At 49.4% G+C, this 21,764-nt stretch overlaps 9 protein-coding genes across 9 annotated transcripts; 5 read left to right on the top strand and 4 right to left on the bottom strand.

Annotated features, from left to right (window-relative positions):
* The first annotated feature begins 1,127 nt into the window (after positions 1 to 1,127).
* BC939DRAFT_53955 (uncharacterized protein) lies at positions 1,128 to 3,374 on the top strand. The gene is made up of 3 exons (XM_051561733.1): positions 1,128 to 1,129; positions 1,249 to 2,525; positions 3,023 to 3,374. Exons 2-3 carry the CDS (start codon positions 1,389 to 1,391, stop codon positions 3,167 to 3,169), a joined length of 1,284 nt encoding a protein of 427 aa, XP_051406353.1. The 5' UTR covers positions 1,128 to 1,129; positions 1,249 to 1,388; the 3' UTR covers positions 3,170 to 3,374.
* A 289-nt stretch (positions 3,375 to 3,663) lies between these two features.
* Positions 3,664 to 4,917, top strand: BC939DRAFT_404017 (rab-GTPase-TBC domain-containing protein; the record flags this gene model as incomplete). Its single annotated transcript, XM_051552781.1, has 5 exons — positions 3,664 to 3,877; positions 3,986 to 4,167; positions 4,297 to 4,387; positions 4,485 to 4,632; positions 4,767 to 4,917. Coding segments are annotated over 5 exons (786 nt in total), but the record flags the coding sequence as incomplete, so codon positions are not given.
* A 739-nt stretch (positions 4,918 to 5,656) lies between these two features.
* BC939DRAFT_383971 (DNL zinc finger-domain-containing protein) lies at positions 5,657 to 5,863 on the bottom strand (the record flags this gene model as incomplete). The annotated part of the gene is made up of 1 exon (XM_051551783.1): positions 5,657 to 5,863. A coding segment is annotated over one exon (207 nt), but the record flags the coding sequence as incomplete, so codon positions are not given.
* Positions 5,864 to 6,500: 637 nt separating this feature from the next.
* On the top strand, positions 6,501 to 7,976 carry BC939DRAFT_469591 (PRELI-like family-domain-containing protein). Its single transcript, XM_051558030.1, has 3 exons — positions 6,501 to 6,883; positions 6,995 to 7,149; positions 7,321 to 7,976. Exons 1-3 carry the CDS (start codon positions 6,677 to 6,679, stop codon positions 7,526 to 7,528), a joined length of 570 nt encoding a protein of 189 aa, XP_051406350.1. The 5' UTR covers positions 6,501 to 6,676; the 3' UTR covers positions 7,529 to 7,976.
* A 73-nt stretch (positions 7,977 to 8,049) lies between these two features.
* Positions 8,050 to 10,900, bottom strand: BC939DRAFT_485494 (tRNA synthetases class I (C) catalytic domain-containing protein; the record flags this gene model as incomplete). Its single annotated transcript, XM_051559315.1, has 6 exons — positions 8,050 to 8,934; positions 9,032 to 9,157; positions 9,271 to 10,272; positions 10,387 to 10,483; positions 10,587 to 10,675; positions 10,787 to 10,900. 6 exons carry the CDS (start codon positions 10,898 to 10,900, stop codon positions 8,050 to 8,052), a joined length of 2,313 nt encoding a protein of 770 aa, XP_051406349.1.
* Positions 10,901 to 11,368: 468 nt separating this feature from the next.
* Positions 11,369 to 11,580, top strand: BC939DRAFT_469589 (uncharacterized protein; the record flags this gene model as incomplete). The annotated part of the gene is made up of 1 exon (XM_051558029.1): positions 11,369 to 11,580. One exon carries the CDS (start codon positions 11,369 to 11,371, stop codon positions 11,576 to 11,578), a length of 210 nt encoding a protein of 69 aa, XP_051406348.1.
* Positions 11,581 to 14,067: 2,487 nt separating this feature from the next.
* BC939DRAFT_469587 (uncharacterized protein) lies at positions 14,068 to 14,421 on the top strand. The gene has a single exon (XM_051558028.1). The coding sequence runs from the start codon at positions 14,077 to 14,079 to the stop codon at positions 14,413 to 14,415; it is 339 nt and encodes a 112-aa protein (XP_051406347.1). The 5' UTR covers positions 14,068 to 14,076; the 3' UTR covers positions 14,416 to 14,421.
* A 1,084-nt stretch (positions 14,422 to 15,505) lies between these two features.
* On the bottom strand, positions 15,506 to 18,294 carry BC939DRAFT_497515 (uncharacterized protein). Its single transcript, XM_051559728.1, has 4 exons — positions 17,710 to 18,294; positions 17,477 to 17,615; positions 15,933 to 17,369; positions 15,506 to 15,826 (listed from the first exon to the last, which is right to left on the bottom strand). The coding sequence occupies exons 1-4, from the start codon at positions 18,156 to 18,158 to the stop codon at positions 15,587 to 15,589; spliced, it is 2,265 nt and encodes a 754-aa protein (XP_051406346.1). The 5' UTR covers positions 18,159 to 18,294; the 3' UTR covers positions 15,506 to 15,586.
* A 334-nt stretch (positions 18,295 to 18,628) lies between these two features.
* On the bottom strand, positions 18,629 to 21,546 carry BC939DRAFT_508444 (uncharacterized protein; the record flags this gene model as incomplete). The annotated part of the gene is made up of 2 exons (XM_051561002.1): positions 18,629 to 20,908; positions 20,995 to 21,546. 2 exons carry the CDS (start codon positions 21,544 to 21,546, stop codon positions 18,629 to 18,631), a joined length of 2,832 nt encoding a protein of 943 aa, XP_051406345.1.
* Between the last annotated feature and the right edge of the window lie 218 nt (positions 21,547 to 21,764).

The following is a 21,764-nucleotide window of genomic DNA, read 5'->3' as shown; positions in this document are numbered from 1 at the left end:
TGTTGAACACCCTTATTTCTATTATTCCGCCTCTTGCCCCCGTTGTCCAGAGGTCTCTTTCGTACTTTGTACTCCTACCGACAATCACCCCCCTTCTTTTTTCTTCGTTGTTGCTTTTATACCCCTGGACGTACCGCTGAAATTTCGTCGATATCAACAGCAGCGATCCCATTCACTCCGCCTGCAAAGCAAAAGTAAAGTTTCCTTTTGTGTCGTGCACTCGATCGGATTATGCCTACCTCTCTGCACACATTCGCTGTTCGCGCATTCAACACGAACTTTTGCTCGCCTGTTTCCTTGTCAAGGTTGTACATGTTGCAGCGCTCTACTATCTGTACGTGGGTAAGTGTAAACTGCATGCGTTTTGCGCACTGTATTCAGGCAGATATACGTGCTTGCTTGCTCTAGGAAAAAAAACTGCAGTACACTGTATTGTTTACCCATTCACTGCATTGGATTGGGGAGTGGGGAGGAAACTCTGCGCTTGTCCCGCCCCCCTTTCCAGCTCGTCTTTCTCTTTCCCTGTCCGCGCTTGGTCTTTTTCTCTCATTCTCGACCGGCCGTTTTTGTCTTCAAGTAGCACGACGCCACTGTCTGCTCCTTCCACATACCACGGCAATCTTTATATTCAGAGCCGTAGGACTTTTAGTAAGAATCCACAACCGTCGCTTCACCTGTTCCTCCCCCACCCCCTCACACACCCTTCGTCTGCACAACTGAATCCCTTGATCCCAATCTTGCTCTTCTTTTACCATCTGTCCCCACAAAGTCCCCTTGTTTCTTGTACTCGTACTCATACCTGCTCCTGCACTCCCTCCTACTCTCTCTTCATCTTCAATTGCTTTTTTAATTCTCGCTTCTAATTCTATCCTCCTTTTCTCTCCTCTCTTCCTTTCTTCCCTCTTACTTCTTTCCATAGCCCGTTCATTCTGTGTCGTGGTCCTCCTTTTGTACTCCTACCGCCGCATATTCCTCACATCACTAGGACCACTTTCTTTCATACACTCTGTCATCCGATCTGCGTGCTATTGCTTGATTCCACACACGCACACATATACATAAGACTTTGCTCATATCCTCACAGGTGTCTACTTGTCGTATTGTCAGACGCACTTGCATTGCAGAACATGTAAATAACAAGCAATATCTAAACAAAACAACATCGAAATAGACACAAAAACAGCATCCAAACGATCAACTCAATTCTCACCCTTCTCTTTTCTCCTCGTCGTCCTCCTTAACTTTCAGTCATTTCACTCATTCGGGATTCGGCATCACACATTGTCTTCACACCTCTTATTCCACTTCGCTGAACCTCACCCTGGTCACTCTGGTCACCCTGGTTTGGTTCGCCGTCTCCTCCCCTTCGTCCTCAGCACGACCCTTTCATGGAGTTTGCAGACAAACTAGAGGTGATTCTTCTTGACGGTCTCAACCCAACTCCGTCGCCTACCTACAACAGGGCCATGCGTACTGCTACAGGCGGATTCGAATCAGCACTTCAATATCAACCCTTCCACTTCACTGCAGAATCCACCATTGATTCAGGGACGACACCAGAGCACTGGCTCAAGAGCCGGCTGCATAAGATCACCAGAATTCCTTCGAGCGTCGCCCAGACTCACACACGAAGGACCCTCAAACTCAGCCTCAGTCGCATTGACAAGAAGAAGCTCCCTACAACTGTGACCGCGGCCTCGCCAAAGACAGCCCTGTCGCTGGTCTCAGTCGCGCCCAGCACAGCCACCACGGACGACTCGGTTTGTCCAGCATCAGAAACAGCACCACCAGCGGCAGTCGTACAATTGAAATTGGCTACTAAACAATGCCAAACCCAGGACGACGAGCACAGCAATGACCCCGGAGACAGAGAGGGTAGGGAATTCGATCTAATGGGCCCTTGTGAGGGCTTTACTGTCCCGGACGCACTCTATGCTAAAGTCAAGGCCAGGGTCCGACGAAACAGCAGCACCCAACACCAGCAACAACAAGTTCGTCATAGCATCAGCAAGAAGCATCCGACTAAGGAAAGTGGCAGTAGCCAGGAGGAAAGTGCCGCCAGTAAGAGATCGAACAATGATACGGCGGAGATAGAGAGCAATACGAGTAATAGCAATCCCTGCACGCTCTCTGCGGGTACGTCCGGCGACATTAGCAGCAGTTTCAGTCATCACGGAGTCACCAATCGCCATGATCCTTCGAACGATAGTGATGGTACGGTTACTGATCTTGAAGACTCGACGCTGCGACTCCGTCAACGTAAGTACTCCTTGAGTTCTCAGCACAGTAGTGCTGGACCCGATGAGATCAACGCAGAGACCGCAGAGTTGATTGCAGACGAGGCTGCAGAGGATGCAATCGATGCAGTGGAAGCAGTAGTCGAGGGTTCTGCTATCGGGGATGGACCGGATCCAGTCGAACTCTTCGAGCAGGTCTTCAATCGCCAGCATCTGACCGAGCAGGCGATAGCAGCGTCATTACAAGAGCTGCGACAGTTGATTCTGGCGTATGGTATTCCTGAGCAGGTACGCTACTCTACCCAAAAATAATATTATGCCCCCTTCATGAGCTTTTCTTCCAGTTCATTTCCTGGCCTCGGTACTTCTTCGCTCGAACTCTGACAGGGTCGGTTGTTTTAGTGACAAAAGCGCTGGATTAATTATGCATGTTTGTCGTTTGGATTCGTACTCGTCCGCTGTTACAAAACAACTGCTATCCTTCCGTATTTTGTTCTTGAATGCCCCTCTTTTTTGAGTCTTTTTTTGTCTTTGCACGAGTGTTGTCATTGTTGGTGTCATACTATCTAGCCTTTTTTTTTTTTTTTTTTTTTTTTTTTTTTTTTTTCCTTGCATCCTAACGGTTGTCAAGCACGCCTATCTCTTATTTTTGTTCTTTCACCTTAACTCTCATGCGTAATCAGATTTCCATCGCCACATCTGTATTTCCAGAGTGAAGCCTAATTTCGTTTGCCCAATGGTTTCTTGGTAATCTTTTTATGGGTTACTGGACGTTTGCATCACAGACCACACGCGGGCGCAGTGTTGCACAAGATCGAGGTCGGTTTTATTTTACATCTGGTTGCATCTGGTCTTCCTGTTGTTTGTCACATCTCGGACGGTACAAAGCCTGTTTTGTCCTCCCCCTCGTGGAGGAATGCGTTGAGCAATGAGCTAAAAGAGAATGAGCCCTTTTCATTGGTGTGTGCTGTATCTTTTTCTATTTTCATGGGCGACAATAAACGAAACGGGATTGCGTTACCCTTGAAAGAGAATTCAGCGGTACGGGTTTCTTTCCTTCCTTTATATCCCCCTTTGTGTGCGGTTAATACTTCGGTGGTACAGGGAAAAAAAGAGGTAGCCGTTACACCGTGTGAGATTTTTTTCTTTTGTTGTTTATCATTTTCGATGGTGATCTATGGTCCATGGGCCGTGGAAAGAAGCATATTGACAATATGAAGTCGGAAAACACTCGGCCTGCTCCTGTCACTCCTATTCTACTCCATGTTCACATTTGGTGTCTATGGCAATCACTCATGACAATAGACACTTCGTCACGAGCACGACATCCTTTTTTGTATACTCTGCTCCTTTGCTAATGTTAAATCTGCAAACGATGTGGTGTTCCCTTTATTCTTAGCCTTCTACATCGAAGTCAAAGACATCATCGATTCGCGGCAAATGTTGGAAATTGCTGCTTGAGGTCCATCACGTCTCGGCACAAGAATATGTCTCATTGGTCAAGCAAGGCAAGCCCGAGGAGTACAGCAAGATCCGAAACGATACTTTTCGCACGATGGCCACAGACGACAAGTACAAGAGTCTGGTTGAGGAGGACAGTTTGATCCGGGTCCTTTGTGCGTTTGCCTGGAGTACGCAGGGTAAGGAAATCATGGGAAATATTTCTGTGCTAAAACACGCGCCTGTGCTGTAGTCTACTGTACGCGAACCAGGATCCTTACTTTATTCTTTTGAAAACAAAATCATAGCCACCACGGCCCAGGGTACGGATGTCTCGTTCACATATGTGCAAGGAATGAATGTGCTAGCCGCACCATTCCTGTACACGATGTCAGAGATAGAGGCATTTTACTCGTATTCGAACCTGCTCAGGTATTGCTGTCCGCTCTATGTCCAGCCAACACTGCAAGGCGTTCATTGTGGCATCAAGGTGAGCGCATTTTTGGGTCGTACAATGTGCTAGCGGATTTAAAGGGGGAGAATCTCAGCCTGCTCGTCATACTGGCTTGAATCGTATTAACGACTGACCCCCTTTTGACGTGTGTATTTTTTTTTGTAGCTGCTGGAGCAGTGCTTGTGTAAGATTGACCCCGAGCTGTACGATTATCTAAAGTTGAAGAAGCTGTCCGCGGAGCTGTATGCCTTTCCCTGTAAGTGTGTTTTTTTTTCTCTGATGTTTGCGCCATGTGAAGCAGGCGTGTGCAAGTCAATTAATATGTGCATCTATTTTTTTACGGTACATCATAGCCGTGCTGACGATTTGTGCATGCACCCCCCCTCTGGAGCAGGCGATGCAGCTATGGGACTTTTTACTGGCCTGGGGTATTCACTTAAACATCATCTGCATCATCGCTCAGTTATACCTGATCCGCGATGAGCTTATGAGCCATGCTAGGTATGCAGCTCAGCCATTTTTATTTTATTTTATTTTATTTTTATCGTCTTTCAAAATATCCATTCCTCCGAGTGCTAGAATACGCCTGCTAATGTTTGGACTTTCTTGTTCTTTGTTGATCATTCTACTTTCAGCCCTATGAAGCTGCTGCGAATATTTCCAGATTTGAATGCAGACAAGATTATTCGGGAGACAATCAGGATGGTTAAACTCTTGCCGGACGAGCTGTATGATCTCCTGGTTCGCCACCCCTATGATCCCACGGTTGCGGAGCAAATTAGCTGATGATGGGGCCGTTGTTGTTGGGGAGTATCCAACCTTGTATTATTATTCATTTGTGTGGTGTATTCTTGAGTGTGTTTCATTCCGTTGTCGTTTTGTATTTGACATTATTCGTTATATCGTTGTTTCCGTTTGTTGCCTTTGTTTATTGTTCATTGTACCCCATAGACTTGCTTTGCATTTGTGTTGTTCTGTTATATTGTTGTTTTCGTCTGTTGCCTTTGTTTTCTGTTCTAGCTGTAATATCAAAACTATACATATATATATCGATCTTGTTCTCTTCATCCTCCATTTGAGCTTGCTGCCATCCTGTTCCTGTTTTTGAATAAAGAAACATTCGAATCATAACTTCCTCTTGTCTGTCTGTTCTACACAAGACGCGAAAAAAAGCCATTGAATCGTCTATGTTATGAATTTACTGTTTATTGAAACGAAAAAAAAAAAAAAAAAAAAAAAAAAAAACTTAGTCCTGCTTCTTGGAGTGATCAAGCATTTCGCGACTCTTTTTTACGCGCTCTTCCTCCTGATGTAGAATATCCTTTGGTATCCATTCGAGCATTCCCTCTGAAGCCTTTTCTAAAGCGAGTTCAAATTCGGTCTTGGGCTTCGTGTCCGCTGTCTCTGTTGACGATATGGATGCCCCTGCCGATTCTGTTTCTACTCCCACTCCTACGCCGGCGCCATTGCTATCGTCCTTGTGATCCAATTGACCATCCTTGACCAATTGGTAACTCCTGGTCAATTTCTGAACGGTCTCACCCCGCTCCTTCACCAGATCCTCGACCGTAACACCTCCGTTTTTGAACCAACCGAGATGATCGGCAATGAGATGTCGGTTCTTGCAGTGGTCGCATTGCATGAGAACGACGCCGTGGTTATAGGCATGTTTGGACATGGTCTTGTGGGAACGGTTGTTGCAGACGGTGCAAGTGAAGCCGATGAGCATCCGGGCTTTGGGGTCGAGGTTTGGGGGGATTGGGTTGGGGGTCGTTTGTTGCGGTTGGATGTGCGAATCGCCGCTTGTGAGGGAGGGCTTCTCTGTGGGGTCTTGGGTGGTGCCAATTGATGCGGCGTCCTGGATACCACGTTGATGTTGGTCGAATGAGCGGATCGAGATATGGTATGGACGGAGGAAGGAGCATTGTGAGGGGGTAGATCCTGTGGCGATAGTTGGAGAGCGTGCGTTCTTCCTGAGAGAGGTCCCAAGGAAAGTCAGGGTCCTGCTCTGACTCTGAAGTGAAGAAGAGGCAGCGGTGGTGGATAGAGATCGCCATTGGGCCGAGTGAGATAATGATAATGGCGTGGGATGTTTTGCACCGACCGCTACGGATCGTGCAGGGATGAGTCTTGCAATCGGTGTCCTCATGGCTTGTTCGTTGATCAGCTTGTTCAGCTTTCCTGCTATTGTCCGTCAAAAGTCCTTTTCGAAGAGGTGTGACGAAGAGAAGAAAAAAGAAAAGAGGAGAGCATTCTGCGGAATGGGATATGAGTGTTCCTTCTATTTGCTTGCCGGATTGGAAATGCCGAAGGACAGAAGGGAAGAAAGGAGTCACACGAATGGGGGGAATGAACTGGAAAACAACGAATAGCAACCACCTCGAGGAATACTTCGCTGGATCTCCGCCGCTTGCCACCATCAACCGCTTCTTACAACTCCACTTCGTCGCCATCCCCACCGCCCCCACTGCCTTCAACCACCTCCACGACCGCCACCCTCGATCACAAACCACTAACCACTAACCGCCAGGAATAGACATCCGCCATGGTTAAGTTCTATCAGCACACATCGTCCTTCGAGCACGCCTGGGACAATGTCACCTACGCTTTTTGGCTCCGCTACCCGAACCCATTCGCCTCCCACGTTGTCGGCTGCGATGTCATCGACCGACAGGTCGATCCAGAGACCGGTGTCCTCCGCACCACCCGAGTGATTCTCAAGCAGGGCGCCCTCCCTCGCTGGGGACGACATGTATGTCCCTCCTCCCCTGTGCAGGATCTACGTCCATATTTCATGGATGCGGCATTCGTCATGAATGTTTCACTGCCTTTAACCTGGTGATATCCTCGTTTCGTTCAATAGCTGATCAAGAGTCCAGATGCCTATATTATTGAAGAGTCCGAGGTCGACCCTAGGACACAGACCATGGTGACCCGTACCAAGAACCTCAACCATGTGCGGGTGATGCAGGTCGAGGAGACCCAGACCTTCACCGTCCACCCCGAGAATCCAAAATGGTACATGGTCCTTCCTTCCTTCCTTCCTTCCTTATGTCGTTCTTCACCTGTGTTTGCCGTGTGGTGCTTGGATCGCTTCTATTTTGCACGCTCTCTTTTTCCTTTCCTTATCTCCTGCATTGGATGGCTGACCCATTCCTGGTAAACGCTTTTTATCTTGCCCCCAAACAGGACCCAAGTGAAGACAGAGGCCAGAATTATCAGCGAGCTCCGATGGGGTCTCACAGGAAGAGTCGAGTCCTTTGGCATCAACAAGTTCATGGATAACTCGGTAAAGGCCCGAAAGGGTATGGCCCATATCCTCGAACGACTTCGTCACAATGCTTCACTCGCTGCCTCGACACCTGTAGCTGCCGCTGCCGTCGCCTCCGACTGTTAAGGAGACCCAGGGTATCTCTTTGTTCAAGTCTGTTAGGAATAGCAGTGGATGCGGAAAGCAGTGGCAATGGCATTATCTATGGCCCTGATGTTGGTTGGAAGGAATATGCCCGAGCGGAGGGTTCAAACGTCGCGTGCGGTGATATTGAAATGCTGCTCTCTTGTTTTACATCATGGACATCTTTCTCATACGACAGTCTTCTTCTTTTGACTACTCACATCGTTGATCAGCTTCATCCCCCCACAAACCTGTATTATATTTTCCCTCTCCATCACCGCTCAATGGACGTATCATGTATGCAGTCAATAGTTTCATCAAGCGGTCGTGTGTGTGTGCGGGGATAGTAGCGGTCAATAGTTAGTTTCTTAGTTTTCTTTCTTTTGTTCTTTGTTCGATCATAGTACTTGTATCCGCAAAAAAGTCTGAATAAACTCCTTGTATCATAACAAGTCGCGATGTCGTTGTGAAAATTACTAACTAACAAAATACGAAAGAACGAAAGAAGGCGTCCTTCATAAAGTCTAAGCAATGTTGCCCTTGGCCTTCTCAGCCAAGAAATCCTCGTGCAGCTTCTTCTGGGTCTCCCACTCCTTGGTCAACTTCTTTTTCCTGCTTTTCGGCAATTCCTGCCCTTCCTTGTCCGTCAAAGGAATGCCCGTCCCTTCCTCAAATGATCCATACTCCCCAGCACTTGAGCCCTCCTTGAACATCTCCAGATGTGAAACCCTGCCCTTCTCCAGCTTCGCCAAACGAGCTGCCTCCTTGGCTTTGGCGGCTTCCTCCTTACGGGCTGCCTTCTCAGCAGCCTGCTGAACCTTTGCCTGACGCTGCGCAGCCAGCTCCTCTGCAGGGATGAATTTGATCAACGCCTTGCCGTCTTCGCGATCATCCAGCGAAACTCCCAAACGCTCCAGATCCTCATCGCGCAACTTGTCCGACAGAGCCAGCATCTCTTGCACGGAACGTCCTTCACGAGCATAGCTGCGGACCGTATCACGGAAAGTAGAGAGCACCTGGAGGTAGGGCATCGCAATATCCTCGACCGAGACACCGGCAGCACCGCCCTCTCCACTGGCGAATCCAATGGGCTCCGAGACAACTCCATCCAGACCAAAGGTCCTCAGCATCTTGCTGACATACTGCGCGACCTTGCTGATGACATCGACATTCAAGTTCTTGCCAGCATCCTTGATGTAGACGTTGGTTCGCGAGACCAGCGACAGAAGCTCAGACATGGCGTTAGGGGTATTGATGGAGTCGCACAGGGCAGCATGGATGGCATTCTGCTTCTCCTTCAAAGCCGCAATCATCTCAAGCTCGAGACGACGGAAGTTATGCGAGCCAGTCGAATCCAGAGCGGTGTGCTTCGCTTCAGTGATCATGGCCTTCGTGTTGGCGAAAAAGTTCTATTATGTCCACAGATATCAAACCGCGTTAGTCTTTGTCAATGAAATAATTCATATTGCTCCGTTCGCTTATCGAAACGACAGACATAAGCCTTACGTTGAAGGTTGTCTCGACTCCAATAGCCTCGCTCATGCTGGTGTCTCTGAAATCAACACCGGTGTCCCACTGATGGAGCAAGAAGAAGAGGCGAAGCTGACGGGGCGTGTACTTCTCCAATGCTTGCTATCAAATTACAATCATAATATGCAATGTATCTGAAAGCGTCAGCGACTATTATTTATAATATTCACAGCATTTCCATGAAGAAGCTTTTTACACCACGCTCGTTGACTCACCTGGACAGAGATAAAGTTCTTCAGGGACTTGGACATCTTTTGTCCCTCGACGTGCAAGTGACCGCAGTGCGTAAAATAGTTGACCCACTGATCGCACTGGTGGTACGCTTCCGACTGAGCCAGCTCGTTGTCGTGATGAGGGAAAGCCAAGTCGATTCCTCCAGAGTGAATGTCCATGCCACTGCCCAATACTTCCGAAGCCATGACCGAGCACTCAATATGCCATCCTGGGCGACCAGGGCCCCATGGCGAATCCCAGGCGGGCTCGCCCGACTTGGACGCCTTCCAGAGCGCGAAATCCATACTCGATTTCTTTCCAGACAACTTGATACCGAGCGAGCCCTCAGATTCCTCCATCAATGCAGCATCGCCCTTGGACCACGGAGCCAACTTGGCATAGTGATGACCATCCTTGCCATCGAATGCAGCAGTGTCAAAGTAGACGGATCCCTCAGCCTCATATGCGTATCCGTTGCTGATGATCTTCTCCACAAATGCGACAATCTCGGGCACATATTCGCTTACACGTGTCAACACATCGGGGCGACGGACTCCCAAACGATCCATGTCCTTGAAGAACTCTCCCTCCCAATAAGCGGCCAAGTCCCTAAACACCTTGGGGTCGCTCACGGTGTGTGAAAGCTCCTTGTCGAGCAAATTCGCAAGCGTTGTCTTGTTAGCATCGCAAAAAACGGCTGCATCCGTGGTCGAGGGCGACTTTTTGGCCCGCTCGATCGCATCGTATGCCTCATGGAGCGCAGAAAAGTGCATGGCGAATTTAGGATGGGCGGTCGTGATGGTCGCCTTTAGAATTGCGTCCTTGGTGATCTTTTCCGAAAAGGTAGCCCATTGGTGAACAGCAGTCGCGTCGATAGCTGAAAGTTCCGACTCTGCATAGAGTTTCCAGGCTTCCTCAGCTTTGGCGATCGCTTCGGGTGTCACAGTCGTGGTTGCAGCCTTGAAGTTGTTGAAGAGATGGTTCTGACGTGCACGCTTGATAATCTATTATCGTGTTCATATTGTAATCGCACAGACTTATGTTAGATGGACGGATAATAATAAGAAAAAGGCCCTGTTGTTTTCTACGGTTGCTTTTTGCTATCAGTGTGTCCCTGCCTTGTCGTCAATGTCCGTGATGTTCTCGACAAACAGGACGTTGTATCCAAAGTAGTCCTCAACGACACGGTGCAGAATGTCTAGTGAAACGTAGTTCCTGGAAAAGAGGAAAGATAATAATAACCGTCAGTATTTACAATCTCCGTGTATTCTCTCTTGTCCTGCAACTCTGGCGTGATCTGCTCCTTTTTTTTGCTTACCTGGCGTGCCCGATGTGAGTGGAGTCGTAGACGGTGGGACCACAGGCATACCAAGTGACCTGGTTACCGTCCATGGGAATGAACTCGGTCTATTCTCAAACAATACACCAGTGTTATGTTAGTGGTCGTCCTGAGAAAGTGGAGAGGTAGCTGGCCCGAATCCAACTGAGATAAGAGTAGGGATCCCAACGCGGACGTACCTTCGTGCGAGTCATCGAGTTGTACAACTTCAGCTTCGGCACGGGCTTGCCCTCGGGGACGCGCCATGGCGGCTGCTTACGTGACGCCGAGGCACCGGAAGCAGTTCCAGACATATCGGTGGATAGCGGCTTGATGGTGTTGTTGGTATGTGTATGAAGTGTGGAGTGCTGGCGTTGAGCGAAAGCGAGTACTGCAGTTCTTGTCCTGGTTATTGTTCCTGGCCCTGTTACTGTCGCAGTCGAGACGGACAAGCGGAGTATTGGCAGCAGTTGGCTGGGTTGTTGTCGGGGTCTAAGTGCGTGATGGGTGAGTGAGGAAAAAAGCATCCGCGGTTGATTGGGGCCGGTCCTTCGTTTATAACGATTTCAGGATTCGCTGACAGAAAGGTGAAGGAGCTGACTGTTTATGAGAAATCAAAATAAAAAATGATCTGTGCTCTCTGTGTTCTTTTTGCATGCTCCCCGCAGCAATGACCAAGAGCTGACCAGATGGTGACTCAAAATCATGTCTTCGTTCTCCACCCAGTCCTCTGTCATACCCTGCTTTCCCCCACTTTGCCTCTCGCGACCTACCAGCTGTCTATGCTCAATTGCTCAATCACAATCCATAATGATAACCGAGGACCCAAATCTCCCTTTCATATTGAAAGTGCAAGACGAGAAGATGGTCGAAACTCAGTCCTCAATGAAGGGGGAGCTGCACTCTGCCAAGAAGGAAAACATGCTTTGAGAAAAGTGCCACCAAAAAAAGGCGAGCAGAAGACGATGGCCTCAATGGTTCTATCAAAATAATCCACCTATACTACTCCAGACCTTCGGCCTCAAAGGGCCCATTGATGGCGCCAAACTGCTTGAACACGAACCATGAAGCCGCCCCGGCCGTCAGCAGCCTTTGGTTCCACCATCTCGGAAAATTCCTCAGCATTTTTGAGGCTCTTGTGGGCCGCTTCCACGCGGCGCTCGGTATGTCATGCCTTCGATCAACCTTCTCTCCCGAAAGCTAACAGAGAAATAGCCTCCATGATGTCCGTGATGTGCTGATACTGTCGAGGTGTCCGCGTTCCTGCGACTCGCCGCTGGAGGATGCGCGGTCGTTGTCTTCGTCCTCCAAAATGTGGATAGAGGGCCCGTGAGACAGAGCTGTAGCCGACGTCGTTGTGGTCCATGGTTGCATGCAAGAAAGCAAAAGACTTGGAACCAAAGAAGCCCAGGGGAAGGGAGCCACTTGAACTCCACTGTGCTAACCTAATGCAGATGCGTATTCTAGTCGCGTGTTTTTGACTAAATACAGCTCTAAACTCATTGGAAGTAATTACGCGCTGTGTTGCCTAAGAAAAGAGGAGGACTTTGCTTGCTTTCGTGTCTGCACCACATTATACAACTGCAGAACAAAGCGAGGTGTGTAGCACAATCAGGACGGGCGGTTAAACGTAAGAAGACATCGTAGCGCGTGAGAATGGGATAAAGTGGGTGTTGGAGCGATGCAGCGCACCTGAATGTACAAAGAAAAGGGATGTGTTATGCATAAATACTGTCCTTGTCCACGAAAAAGTTTAGGAGCAGGATGTTCCTTGCTATAACGAATGGCATGTGTAGTTTATGTACGACTGAGCAGGGCCACCGTCTTAGTTGTAGTATTAACGCGAAGGAACCTAGTCAATACGACCTGCATGGTCGATAAAATGAGCATGTTGCAGGTCTGCTGCACAGCTGCATGGCTAAGGGTAGTGCTGCTGACCGCATAACTTTACCTGGAGCATTTTGATGTCGAAATTGCAAACAGTGCTACCGAGGACTTTGGTTCAAAGCAACAGCCAGGACCACGACCTTGTGGCCTTTGGTAAACAAATATGCATTACAATGTTTTCTGAAAAAAATAAAAAAAAAAAAGTATATGTCAACATGCCATGATACCAAGACCCTGGTGTTTAGTGAAGCAACGGAACCACGAGTATCGACGCAAAGCGAGCTGGTTCAAAGCACGGTTCGCAATACGATTAAAAGACAGGACAATTACCGTTGTAAATAGAAGCCATGGGAAACCTTTTCGTTATGATCAAACAAAAAGGGATGCCTGCTCAGCGCGCGAATTTATTGCGTGCTGCTGCATCGTGGGCTCCTTCGCGCGCGTGTGTTGACATAGTGAACAGAAATTCTATTCGAAGGCGAGACAGAAAGACTCCGCCCAATAGAGTACCGTATAAGTTGCGAGGTGATCTGATTCAGGATGAATGCAGAAAGCAACATGAGCGTTGCATCAGGCTCCTGTCTTGCTCCCCATGAGCTCCCTTTGCCTACACTTGTGCCGTTTTCTTTTTCTTTTTCTTATTTTTGTAGAGTAAAGAGAATAAGGCCCCAAAGGAGGCCCCCAAAAATATATTCGCATTATTCGCGCGATCTAATGCGGTCGAACCCCCTGATGGCCAAAGACTCCGGGGCGCTTCTATTAGATACGCGTGCCCGACCCCTTCATTGGGCGTACCTCTCTACCCAGTGTTCGTGGGGATTAGAGTGGAGGCTCTCGGGGGAAGAGTGCGTACCCAATAGAGGTCACTGCAACGCTTACCATTGTCTAGGACCACAGAGGGCTCATTACAAGCTAGGCTTGTGGGCTATCTATGAGGAGAAAAAGAGAGGAGATGAAAGCGAGGTCTTTTTATACCGCGGAGGAGGTAGTCACTGCCGCAGCGACTGGCCAGACTGTCCGTGGGACGACTGTGGGACCTTCATCCAAAAACACATGTCAATTTGCATGTCCAAGACAGCGTATGACTTTTATCCAGCAGTGCTGCTGAATGCGCTTCGGCCGGCATTTGCCGCACACATCCTACTCTCTCTCCGCCGCTCTGGCTCCTCAAGAGCCAGTGTTCTTGGCTATGGTACTTTCAGCTGCATCTACCTGGCCAAGGCCGCCTTCACTGTCGACCACGCCGATTAGGAGTGTGAACCTTGTAACTACACTGCCTGTGCCTGAGCCTACTCTTTTGATTTCTAACACCCTTATTTGTTTATTATACCACACCTTTTATCTCTGCTTCGCCCATCAGTGTCTCTACCCTGCTACCAGAGCAAACCCCAACCCGGTCAGCGATCCAAGAGCAGCAGTAGCCATATAACTGCAACGGATCACCGCAGAGGCCAGTGGAGTCTCAGAAAGGTATGGCTTGGAGATCCAGCTTCTGCTATTCTCCCTCCTGCGGAAACAAATGGCATCGTTCTTTTTTCTGGCACCAAAGCCTACTGCCAAAGCTTACTGCCAAAGAGCGAGCATATGCGACTTGGTTCTAACAATGTTTCCTTCCCCCCGGGAAGCAGATGCTTTTCCTCTCTGTCGTATCTGCTGGTCGATCATAACGATCCTGAAGGCAGCGCAATCCTGTCCACTGGGACTTGTCAAGAAGAAGGAGCTAGGAGTTCACGAAAGTATGGTTGATGTACATTATTTGCTGTCGTGCTTGTGGATGATGGGTGCCTGTGTGTCGTTTCCTCGCCTCTCAACTGTGGTCTTGTTCTTGCTCCTGTTTGAACTGCTTCTCTTGCAGCCCCCGCTCCCTTCTGCCTCGAGCGAGATGCGGCAGCCGCCATGCGCCGTCCGCTCGCAGCAAAGGCTCCAGTCCAACCAAGCCTAGTGCTAGATACACGCAAAGGGGCGAGTGCGCCATGAGTTTAAGGTAGTGATGGAGCGGGTAGCGAGGAGGCAGGGAGCAGTGCGGGTTGTGGCCACACAGCAGGCCAATCTCTCGCAGCTGAGGGACGGCAGTTTCCGAGACCCGGGGGTTGCTGGCCACGAGTCCTGCGGGGGATGGCCAACGTGTACAAGGTGCAAGAGGGAAAGGGTGAACGGGATATTATCATAGATAATGGGGAATGGGGGAGAACGATGAGAAGGGATAGCAAAAGGCTGCGGACGATGCGCAATGGAAGGGATCAAGAGGAAGTACAAGAAGAGTGCGGTAGAGGTAGCAGGGGAGCTGCGCAAGGTTCATCTCGAGCTCGCACTGTCATCCAGGTAAGCATCGTTTCCTGCAGTGTTTTTCGGTGGCATCGCGAATCGGGTTCCTTGCTAACAGCTTTTTATTTTATTTTATCATGGACACCGATACCATAGTAGCGTCAAGATTGGCCGCCACACGTAAACCCGCTCTATGGAGCTGTCAGTCGTAGACCGCCTCACCAAGCACTGACCACGATATTGATAGCAGCATCGGTTATAGCTGCACCGGTCTATGCCTACAAAAGCAACCATAGGCACTATCGAGATATCATGTCTTCAGCAATGGCAACCAGAATGTAAAGCGCCGGCTGCAGTAGTAATGACACACTCAACGCGCAGACCAAGACCAGGCTTGAGGCACATGAGAAGAAATGTAGAGGATATCCAAAACGGCATCGGCGACATCTCAATCGAGATCCAAGCTCGAAAATCTATCGACTCACAAGCAAGCGAGATCTTTGTCATATCGATAAAGTTGAAGCCGACCGAGGCAAGCGGGCGACTGCAGGAAGCGATAGAGCTCCTGCGGACTCGAGGTGAATTACGATCGCCAAAGCACTCAATAAAGCCCGCAGTGAAATGCACGAAGCACATCAGCAATGCTTCTCAATTCTGCCTTTGGAAATAATACAATACGCGAGTTAAAGCAAAGAAACGATATCGGCTTCTGTCCATTCGGATGTACCGGGAACAAATTCTAGAGGTGCACAAGACTTGCGGAGCAACCCTACTTGAGGGCAGATTGCACGAGAAGTCCAATCCACACCATTGATTGCGCGAGAGAGATCATTTTCTTTTATTTATTTTCATGGGTGGTGGATGGTATTGGTCCCACTTGGTCCCGCAATTGAGACTCTGTAGTCGTGACTATACGCCGGTACATCGGCGCTTTCGATGGCCTGAAAGCGATGTGACAGCAGATGGAGTTCGTTATGGTACTGCCCAGAATTGTAGCACAATCCACACAAATCCGTGCCTCCAAGCTCCTCGCAGTCAATGCAAGAGTATCTAATCCCAAGAATTGGTTCCACTCCACAGGAGTCGCACTATCATAGTAAAAGAAAAGAAAAGAAAAAAAAAATATACCATCAGTCGGAAGGCTTTGAGATTCGTTGAGCTTAGGGTATTCCAAAGTTGAACGCCATTGCTTACAGAGTAGCCCAAGTGAGTAGCGACCCCATTATCAGCGCTTTCTCTTCGTGAACTGCTCATCGGACCATTACTGCCGACACCATTGCTGCTGACCGCCAGCATGTCCTGGACACTATCTTCGTCATCCGCCTCGCTCATATATACAGTTGGCGCAGAAGAGTAGTTCAAATACTGTGTTCCTGAAGTCCTTCCAAATCCGCTCCCCAAAAGCGATTTGGCCTTTTGTTTCCTTTTTGCTCCCGCCCCTGATCCGGACCGTCCTGCTTCCATGCTCGCCTCGTTCTTCCTGGGTCGAGCTGCCTTGCTCTTCGAAGCAGCTCCTTCGCCGGGCACGGTACCCGCAGGACCTTCTTTCCGTTTCTTTCCCTTGGCAGTTGCAGACACTCCCTTGCTCTTGGGTTTCGACGTCTCCAGCGAGTAGTTCATACGTCCAGGTGCCTCAAGTCCAGCTTTGACCAGCTTGATGAAATACTTTTGCACTCGACTTGCCACTTGCTTGGGCGTTCTCGTTCCCATTGCAGCCGAGATCTTTTGGAACCGTTGCGCCGCCACAGGTTCATCCGGATAGACCTCCAGCAGTTTCTCCAACAGCTGTTGCTCCTCATCACTCCAGGGAATGTTATACAGTGGTGGTTTAGGATCGTCGCGAACTCCACTTCCCTCCCGTGAAGAACCTCGAGGCCTTGCGGTGTTGTTGGGTTGAATATCGACACTACCGCTCATGTGATTGTAGGTGATGTTACTGTTGGCACCAATGTCGCTAGACTGGATAGGGGTATAGCCACGACTGTGGTCGATAGTGTGGTTTTGAGGGGCCGCCATGGGGGTTGAGTCGATCGGTTTGTGGTCAAATGACGGTTGCGGCGCTGGTAACTGATGGCTCGTCTGTACAGAATACGATGTGCTTCCTGTGCGATCTCCCACTGTTTCGTTTCCTTGTCTGGCATAGATGATACCCTCCATATCATTGCTACCCCGATCCCCCGCCCCTGCAAATGAATTATAGCTTTGTCCCAACTGGCCCACCTCCTGTGATGTTCGCCTAGATGGCTCCCTAATGTCTCTCGAATATCGGTCTTCGGTTCCATTCGCCTCTATCCGGTCTGACGTGGTTCCAGCGTCCTGATTGAAATGATGATGGTGATACGTTGGTTGATGATGGTGAACAATGTTAATTCCCAAGCTTCTCGCTGTCTCCTTGACTGCACGCATACGGTCGTTAGATGGTGATTCTGCTCTTAATCGGTTATTACTTTGCGCAATTGAAACGACACTAGTATTGGTCTTGTCACGGTTGTTTGTGAACGATACAGAACTCAGGAAGGTCGCACGCTGAGTTCTCGTGGGAACAACGGGATTTGCTGGAGGGAACTGATATTTAGCCCATTCGATTGAGGGTGCTGGAAGCGTCCTTTGCCCTTCGGGATAGCGGAACTCCTAAAGAAAATAACAACACAAAAGGCTATGGCTGTCAAAATGCTGCTCGTTTCGTATTCTTTACATAGTCAATTTACCCTGCATTCGGTCAATTGCACCATTCGTACCTTGTTCTTGATCTGACGAAGAAACTCGAGCGGGTCGCTCATGTGCATTTTCTTTAAACTCTGCAGTCGACTGACATCTCGCGGAACCTGATCCAATTGCCACTTGTATCGCTTGATTGCCAATGCCAAAACCTGGAAGCTATACAAAGATACCCAGAAGGGACTTCTCTGTTAGTCCTTGGTGAAGGAAAGTGGTAGGCCTAACTGAACTTCGTCCATTGTTCAACACTTACTCGTATAATGCGTACTCCATCTTATCTTTGACCCACTGCTCCTCATCCAATGTTAGTCCCAGGGGTCCTCTATCTAGCACACTTGTTGTGATGGGTCCATGGGTGGTTCTTGTCGAAGTTGTGGTGATGCTGTTGTTGTTTCCGCCCACTACAGGGCTGGCTGGCGTTGCTGATGCCTGGGTTTGCTCCTGCCCTGACGTTCGCGCCTGGATCTGTGCTGAGGAATCAGACTGCTGAGCGGGCGTAGTTATTGAAGTAGAAGAGGGTGTAGAAGACGATTCGGAGGCAGAGAGTACGGGTGCTGGCTTAGAAAGAAAGGAAGTGGAAGCATCGCTTGCAGAAGGTAATGGGTCGGCAGCAGGAACAAGGTCAATGGTAGGAGTAGCCGGCGTTGGACTGACATCTATGGCCATCGTGGCAGGGTCTTCCTCTGGCTTGGTGGGCGACATTCAAGGCCTGTGCTCGGTCGCAGCGCACTAGAGGAGGGATCAGCTTGGACGTTAAGGGAGCGATAAAGGGAATAAAGGGACAAACTTCGCTCTTCGCCTTTTTTTTTTGGGTGGGCGGGAGGAGCGAAGCCACAAAATGGACTGCGCTGTGAAGTTGAACACATCCTGGTCCATGGACTTGAGATCGAATTATGGATACATTATCCATTTTACTCGTCTTCGTCGTCGACATTAGTCTTAGTCCTCTTATTGTTTCTCCCCGAAGACGTGTGTAAAACGTACGGTTTCATTTCCGTATGTCGTTGAGCAAATCTGCGTATATGTTCCTATTCATCGTGTTGGATACTAAGGAAGTGATGTTGGCGTTGTTGTGCCACTCTTGTAATGTCTTTCGTGATTTCGTTTCATAGATATTAAAGGCAGGTTTTTATTATCATTGGCGGGAGAGCGAGGTGTGATATTCGGTCGCGCTATTGAAAATTCAGCTGCTCGTAATCGCTGCTGGCCTGCAGAGGCGAATCATGATTCAAGTACTCGTCCGTAGAGTCCATCGAAAATGGCTGAAAGTTCCAATCATCCGGTCCGTCTTCAGAGTACAGCATTTGAACCGCGGACAGGAAGGGTGAAGAATCTGGCATACCGCTGCTATGATTGCTGGCGTCCTGCAAACCTTGGCTGTGGTTATGGCTGCTGCTGCTGCTGCCTCCATTATGGTGATGGTTGCTATTATGATGATGGTCGCGCGCCTTCCTGGTGTCGTTTGGTTTCTTCCGAGGAGGGACGAATGCCGCAAGTGGGTCTTCTCCTAGTACGAGTTCTCCTTCCAAGACCAATCCATTATGAGCTTGACCTTCATCCTGTGCCGTATGCCCTGCCATCCTCGTGGTCCCGCTCTGCAGCCTCTGATTTCGTTGAGCAACCGTACTCTCGTCATCTGATAATTGCAATGGTGCGATCTTGGGTTGTCTTGCAAGTTCCTGAGCCAGAATTTGCTGCTCTTGATACCATCGGAACGCGTTCGACGTTGGTGTGACATTTAACTTTTGATGGTCGCCTTGTCCTGATGGATGTTTCTCGTCGTCCAAGAGGCCCTCGACCTCGGCATCGTCGACATCGATATCTGGAGGATCGCTCAAAACAAAGTCGAATAGATTCTCAGTCCTTTCATCTTGGTTCCATCTGTCGAATTGACTCAAGAGAGTCTTATTGAATCCGATGGATGCTTTGGTCGCTGATGAATGATCGTGCGGCGCTGGATTCTTGCGTTTCTTGGCTTTGGGCTTAAGAGTTGGCGAAAGCATCTCCTCTGAAGAATCCCGATGCGCTTGATGCAACGATGACGGGTGATGCGAGTTAACGTATGACCGTGGCGTTTGAGCTTGATCCAAGTGGGAGCGATGGTCGGGTGTATGCCGTTGTGCACGTTGTGGTGTCGGTGACATTGAAGAACTGACCACAGATGCGCTTCTCTTAATCCTTGTTGTATCCTCAGCAGCATGGCGTTTCTGACTCCATATTGGTGGACTGAGGAGCCTACGGCCAGGACCAGTCTCCTGCTGATCTGTAATGTCGTGTTTCTCGGCGTCTTTGTCATACATGTCCTCCTGCGCCATCTGCTTTTTTAAAGCCCTCTTTAGCTGCTTCTTCTTCTCGTTCATGCTTGTCAAAGCAAGCGTCATGGTCGACATGGGCAAAGGGTTGATGATTTCGTCGACCTTGTGCGACTTTGGGGTTGGCTGAGTTGGATCTGAAGACAACGACGTATTTTTGCTGGACATTATTTGATCCGCAGACGATGTGGCATAGATCAACGACGAATGGCGCTCGTGGGATTGTCGAGGTGAATGGTGCTGTGGCGGCGCTGGCGATGGTGATCGCGAATGTGATGGAGAACGACCTGCACTGGGAGACTGAAAACCATTGTCGAATTCGTACGACTGCGATGTGGACGAATAGGACTCCTTGTGCCTCGCCCGTGATTGACTGATCCGCTGTTTCCTCTCAATCAGCTCTTCTAAGCGCTCGCGGTGCAGTCTTGCGCAGGCAGTCTCAAACCTCTTGCTATCCTCGTTCTGCCTCGTTTGCAACTCTCGAATTTGTTCCAGCTGCCGGCGCTGAAATTCTTCCTGCTCCATACGCTGTTTCAGCTGAAGTTCTTCCAATTCCTGGCGCTGCCGAAGCTGAAGTTCCTCCCGCGCCTGTGGAAGCGCTTCAAGTTGCTCTTCCTTCTTTTCCTGCTTTTTCCTTAAGTTGTGAGCATCAAACCCCTCATCATTATCGTTGTCGTCCTCAAGGTCCAGGTGAATGACAGGATTGCTTGATTGAAGGTGGCACCTATAGTTCGACGACCCAGATGTTGTCTTCCGCCCGTCCAGTCCAAAGCCATCCAGTCCAGAGCCGATATCCCAGGACTGGCCGATGTATTGACTGCTGCGCTTGCCTCGACGAATGCTCCTATGAGTAGAGGTGTCGTTCTCCGTATCCCGCTTTTTTGATCTATCGGATGACCGTGTTGGCATATGTACGGGGTGATCGACTGCTGCTGAATCCTCCAAGTCCGAGTCCTGATTCTCCGTTTGCTCCTGTGCCGAACTTTTAAGGAGATTCAGCAGCTCTGAGTTGTTGTCGCGTCCAATGTCTTCGAGCACCTCATCGTACAACTGCGAGAAGAGATCGATACTTTGGTAATGCAAATCTTGACCGATCTGAATCTGCGCGGTAGCCAGTTTGGACTTGAGAGAACGAAGGTGCTATTGAGATATGGGGAACATGTTAGTGGATTGTCGTCCGTTACATGGAAAAGATTTTGTGTATGGGTGTATAGCTGGACATTCACCTTGACGACTTGCGCACGTTTCAATATTCGATCTGCAGCCTCCTCCTCTCGACGTCTTCTGTCTTCCTCGGCTTCTTCTGCTAGCATGGCGAGTTCTCGCTCCATCTCGAGAGTTGTTGGACTCGCCGCGTGCTCACGCCCATGCTTGCGTGATCGAACATCAGGATTTTCGACAGTTGAAGTAGTAGGTGGCTGCTCAGCCCGCGCCTTTCCTTTTGCAGCTGAGACTGCTGCGGACGAAGCGGTCTGCTGATTGTCTGACGTAGCTGGTGACGGTTGCGGAAGCGGTAATCCTGCGGCAGCAGCGGCAGCGGCCTCTGCCTGCTTCCTGAGGATGGTCTTTTTGTACATGCCTCTCTTTTTCCGGGGCTTTGGTGGTGGTTTTCCATTTTCCTGCTTGACAATATCTGTTTTGACACGCTCGGTTATCGAATTGATGTAGCTGGGAGTGTGTGCTGGTGTTGAAGACGTGGGTGCTGGCTGAGAGGATGAAAGAAAGGTGGGCGGCAGATGGAGATTGGTGAACGAGTCGAGGTTGTGATGGGTGCCCATGGTGATGACTATGGAGTTGCTGCAGGCGGCAAAATGGCAGAAGTAAGGTCAGAAGGAAAGAGGAAAGAAGGAAAGGGTAAGGGAAAGGGATGAAGGTGTATTGTGGCGGGGACAAGGAAGAGGGAAGGGGGGAGAGGGGGAACCGATGAAGATGGGGAAAGCGAATAACGAAAAGCGAAGCAAAAACAGCGCGCCCAAGGAAGTTGATTGTGTGACTG

This window comes from Gamsiella multidivaricata (assembly GCF_025024155.1).
Source record: "Gamsiella multidivaricata strain RSA 2152 chromosome Unknown BC939scaffold_132, whole genome shotgun sequence".
Lineage (NCBI taxonomy): Eukaryota > Fungi > Mortierellomycota > Mortierellomycetes > Mortierellales > Mortierellaceae > Gamsiella > Gamsiella multidivaricata.
The sequence above is the reverse complement of the archived record's forward strand: the minus strand, read 5'-3'. Positions and strand labels throughout refer to the sequence as shown.

Coding starts and splice junctions, on each gene's coding strand:
- BC939DRAFT_53955 (XM_051561733.1), top strand. CDS start 1,389: ATGGAGTTTGCAGACAAACTAGAGGTGATTCTTCTTGACGGTCTCAAC. Junction 2,526..3,022: donor CGTATGGTATTCCTGAGCAG/GTACGCTACTCT, acceptor TTTGCATCACAG/ACCACACGCGGGCGCAGTGT.
- BC939DRAFT_469591 (XM_051558030.1), top strand. CDS start 6,677: ATGGTTAAGTTCTATCAGCACACATCGTCCTTCGAGCACGCCTGGGAC. Junction 6,884..6,994: donor TCCCTCGCTGGGGACGACAT/GTATGTCCCTCC, acceptor TTCGTTCAATAG/CTGATCAAGAGTCCAGATGC. Junction 7,150..7,320: donor CACCCCGAGAATCCAAAATG/GTACATGGTCCT, acceptor GCCCCCAAACAG/GACCCAAGTGAAGACAGAGG.
- BC939DRAFT_469587 (XM_051558028.1), top strand. CDS start 14,077: ATGTTTCCTTCCCCCCGGGAAGCAGATGCTTTTCCTCTCTGTCGTATC.
- BC939DRAFT_497515 (XM_051559728.1), bottom strand. CDS start 18,158: ATGTCGCCCACCAAGCCAGAGGAAGACCCTGCCACGATGGCCATAGAT. Junction 17,616..17,709: donor ATGGAGTACGCATTATACGA/GTAAGTGTTGAA, acceptor ATCTTTGTATAG/CTTCCAGGTTTTGGCATTGG. Junction 17,370..17,476: donor TTCGTCAGATCAAGAACAAG/GTACGAATGGTG, acceptor TATTTTCTTTAG/GAGTTCCGCTATCCCGAAGG.